General features: G+C 55.6%; 1 protein-coding gene across 1 annotated transcript in view; it reads left to right on the top strand.

Moving 5' to 3' along the window:
* The first annotated feature begins 2583 nt into the window (after nucleotides 1-2583).
* WWTR1 (WW domain containing transcription regulator 1) overlaps nucleotides 2584-3828 on the top strand; it is a 140113-nt gene continuing 138868 nt past the window's right edge. Inside the window, exons 1-2 of the mRNA XM_040480461.1 lie at nucleotides 2584-2851; nucleotides 3274-3707. Coding sequence (XP_040336395.1) covers nucleotides 3277-3707 — 431 coding nt within the window. The 5' untranslated portion in view covers nucleotides 2584-2851; nucleotides 3274-3276. The remainder of the gene's footprint in view (nucleotides 2852-3273; nucleotides 3708-3828) is intronic.

The following is a 3828-nucleotide window of genomic DNA, read 5'->3' as shown; positions in this document are numbered from 1 at the left end:
TCCCTTTGACTTATCCTCTGGTCTGAGCAATTTCCATTTCAGGCATCTACTTCTCTGTCTTCCACTATTTCTTGAAGCTTGGCAAGGAATGGAGACCCATCCAATCCCAACTCTGATTCTCACTGGCTGATTCTCATGGCTCCCTTAGCATTTTCTTCTTCTCTGGTAGCTGCCAGGTACCCTTTACAAAGCAGGCCCTTCCTTCTTGGGTGAGAACCTTCCTGGAGTAAGGCTGGACTCAGTTTCCATCCTTAAATCATTAAGTCAGACTTGTGGCTTCTGATTAGTAACCATTTGGTCCTAGTCACTTCCTCTAGTTCCACAATTCATTGCCCCAATTGTTATAACTGTGGTGGCTTCTGATGATGGCTTGCAAAGATACTGTTTCCCATAGAGTGACCTGTGGTAGCTTCCCCCTTCCTTCTGCTGGTCCTATGGGCAGAGAACTTAGCCACACAGGAAATCTGGGGTTCCCAAGTCTTTTGAAAGGAGCTATGCTCTGTCTGCTTATGTTTGAAGGTGACTCACATGGCCATCTTTCTCTAAGGCAGCCCTGATTTTTCCCACTCTGTGGGGAGTCTGGAATTGGAACACACCTTCAAGTGCAGATGATGGGGTGAGGGGTGCCTCATTTTGGTGGCTCTGCTCTACTGTGGGCAGTGACAGGGAGTAGCCATTCAGGGAATGGCCCCCAAATATAGTATTCCCCTGTCGCCAAGGCAAAAGTATGGGGTGGTCTTGCCTTTCCTGTAAACTTTTCTCCTTCAAGGCAACTCCAGATTTTGACTTTATTTCACCCTTATAACAATGTCGAGGTACAATACTTGCACTTAATACAATTCTATTTTATTTAACAAGCAGGTCTACAGATGGCTAGGTGCTCTTTAAATTCTTTTACATATCTTCTTTGATTTAGGTAGGCTGAGGTCCTGATAAATCCATTGTAAATTGAAAATATCGTAAGTTGAAAATGCATTTCATAGGGAAACATCATAACTTAGCCTCACCTATCTTAAATGTGCTCAGAACACTTAACCTTAGCCTGCAGCGGGGCAAAATCATCTCACGCAAAGCCCATTGTATAATAAAGTGTGGAATGTCTCCAGTAACTTATTGACTACTGTGTGAAAGCGAATGACAATTGTCACAGGGTTATGGAATAGCTGCAGATGTAAGTTGTTTACCCTTCTGAGGGCAGAGCTGAGCGGGAGCTGTGGCTGTTGCTGCCCAGCATCAGGAAAGGTTGGTACTGCGTATCGCTAGCCTGGGTGGGGAAAGATCAAAATTCAAAATCCGAGGCAAAGTTTGAAGGTATATCCTTTCTGCACCATCCTAAAGTCAAGAAATCTTAAGTCCAACCACTGCGAAGTCCCGGTTGTATGTATATTGCCTCATTTGATTTATTTCATAAACTTCTGTTTGAATCAAATGGGGTGGGGTAGGGGCTTTGTCAAACGTGACTTACCTCGCAGCCGCTTCCCCCTCCCCCTTTCCCCAGCCCGGAGTAGGGACTAGGGAACGAAGGAATTGAGCTGCTCCGAAGGCCAAGGCCGCCTCCTACTTCCCGCAGTTGTCTCGCCAGGCTAGATCTAGGGGCTGGGGGTCTCCACCCCTCTCCTAGATCCAGTCGGTAGGAGGGTGGGTGGTTTTTTCCGGGTCACTGGCGCACCCTCTCTACTCCCAGCCACCTGCTCGGGTTCCATCCCGGCTCCAGGCTCTCTGGAGGGCGTCAGGGACATTCCAATCCTCCCACAACCGCGCGGATGTCGCGGGGGAGGGGGGCGCGATTGCTCTCCCTTTCCAGCACCCAGCTTTGACCAGGTTTCTTCTTCAATTTCTAGTGACCTGAGTTAACCCGTAGAGGAGACTTAGGATGGATGAATGGATTGAACGTTGTTTGTTTACAACGCACCCATTGACGAATCCGCATCTCTAGTGACAGAGGCACTTTCTGGGCACCGTCTGCGCTTTAGCAGACAACTGCAAGCCAAACAACCAAGATGCCTCCTCGCCAGACCAAATATGGTCACAAGCGCTAAGCAGACTCCCGTGGAAAGGCTGGCCTTGTCTCCCCGCGCCAGGGCGCACCCGAGCCCGCCCTCAGGCAGAATCTCGGATCAGTGCGGCGCTCTGCGCGCTCCAGGCCTCTCCGCGGCGCAGGAAGGGAGGGCGCGGCACCCAGGACCGGCCCTTCCTCGGCCTGGGCCGCTCACTCGCGTGCCCTCCGCCACCCCCAGCCTTAGTTTCGGTCCACAAGTCCTTGATTAAACAGGCGCAGGCCACTTTCCCTTTGATCCCGCCCTAAGTCCGTAGTAAACTCAAAGGAATGCAGGTCCAGGGCTCCGCGGGGAGGTCAGCGCGCCCGAGAGGAGTGGGTGGGGGGCACCGGTCTCCTCTTACCCAGCAAAGTACCTAACACGCCCAGGGGTTTCTGGAGCCGGGTGGGGGAGGAGACGTTGGAGGAGAAGGAAGGGGAGGGACGAGAGGAGGCAGGCAGGCTCAGGACTTGAAGGTCATGCATAATTCAACAGCTCAACTTTCGGGCCCGCCTCTTTTCTGAGAGTGGGAGTTCGCTCCAAACTTTGTTTATGGGACAGTCCGGGAGCCGCGGCGGCCGCGCTGTCTGCTTCTCCTCCGCCTCCTTCTCGCGGGGCGCGAACGCCTGAGGCCAGTTCGGGGGATGTGAGAGCCGAAGTCCCTCGGCTGCCAGGCTCCGAGTCGGGATTTGCCAGCCGGGCCCCAGCTACATCCCTGCGAGCTCGGGACGCACCCGAGCGACTGAGGCCCGACGGCGAGTTCGGGCGGGACGGCGGCTGCCGCACGCCCAGACTCGGCTTCGCTGCGCGCCCAGGTAGAGCCCGCTGGAGCGCGCCCGCTCACCCCGCTCCACCCCGGGGTGCCTGGGCTCCTTGGGCTTCCGGCGTCGAGACATCGTGGAGCTGGTTTGGGTTTAAACTTTGGGGGCTGCCTGCCGGGGAAAGTTGCGACCTGTCCTTTGCCACCAGCAATGCAGCAACCTCCTGAGTGCAGTTACTCCCCCTCCCCCGCCTTTTCTTCTCCTCCTCCTGGCAACTTATTTGCTTCAAGAAAGTTGCATAATTCTCCAGCCTTGGAGGGACCCCTCCCCCATCCGGCTGGCCTTACCGCTGAGTGTCTGGGATTTTGAGGCGGACACCTATCTGTTTCCACTTTTTCTTTTGTTTCTATTCTGCTCCCGAACCCCTTCCTCCGACTTTAAATGAAAGGCTGATCTGCCCTCCTTTCTCCTTGCAGAAGATGAATCCGGCCTCGGTGCCCCCTCCGCTCCCGCCACCCGGGCAGCAAGTGATCCACGTCACGCAGGACCTAGACACGGACCTCGAAGCTCTCTTCAACTCGGTCATGAACCCCAAGCCCAGCTCGTGGCGGAAGAAGATCCTGCCCGAGTCGTTCTTCAAGGAGCCTGACTCTGGCTCGCATTCGCGCCAATCGAGCACCGACTCGTCCGGCGGCCACCCTGGGCCCCGGCTAGCCAGCGGCGCCCAGCACGTCCGCTCGCACTCGTCGCCCGCGTCCCTGCAGCTGGGCACCGGCGCCGGGGCTGCAGGCAGTCCAGCGCAGCAACATGCGCACCTCCGCCAGCAGTCCTACGATGTGACCGACGAGCTGCCGCTGCCCCCGGGCTGGGAGATGACCTTCACGGCCACTGGCCAGAGGTACTTCCTCAAGTAAGTCAGCTTGAAGCCAGGGGGGCACAGAGTCTCGGTGCCCAGGGTGCGCATGCTTGTTGGTGTGCGTTGCCTGTGTGTGTGTGTGTGTGTGTGTGTGTGTGTGTGTGTGTGTGTGTGT

This window comes from Herpailurus yagouaroundi, unplaced genomic scaffold (assembly GCF_014898765.1).
Source record: "Herpailurus yagouaroundi ecotype Mexico unplaced genomic scaffold, PumYag 159, whole genome shotgun sequence".
Classification (NCBI taxonomy): domain Eukaryota; kingdom Metazoa; phylum Chordata; class Mammalia; order Carnivora; family Felidae; genus Herpailurus; species Herpailurus yagouaroundi.
Note: the sequence above shows the minus strand (reverse complement) of the source record. Positions and strands in the feature narration are given on the sequence as shown.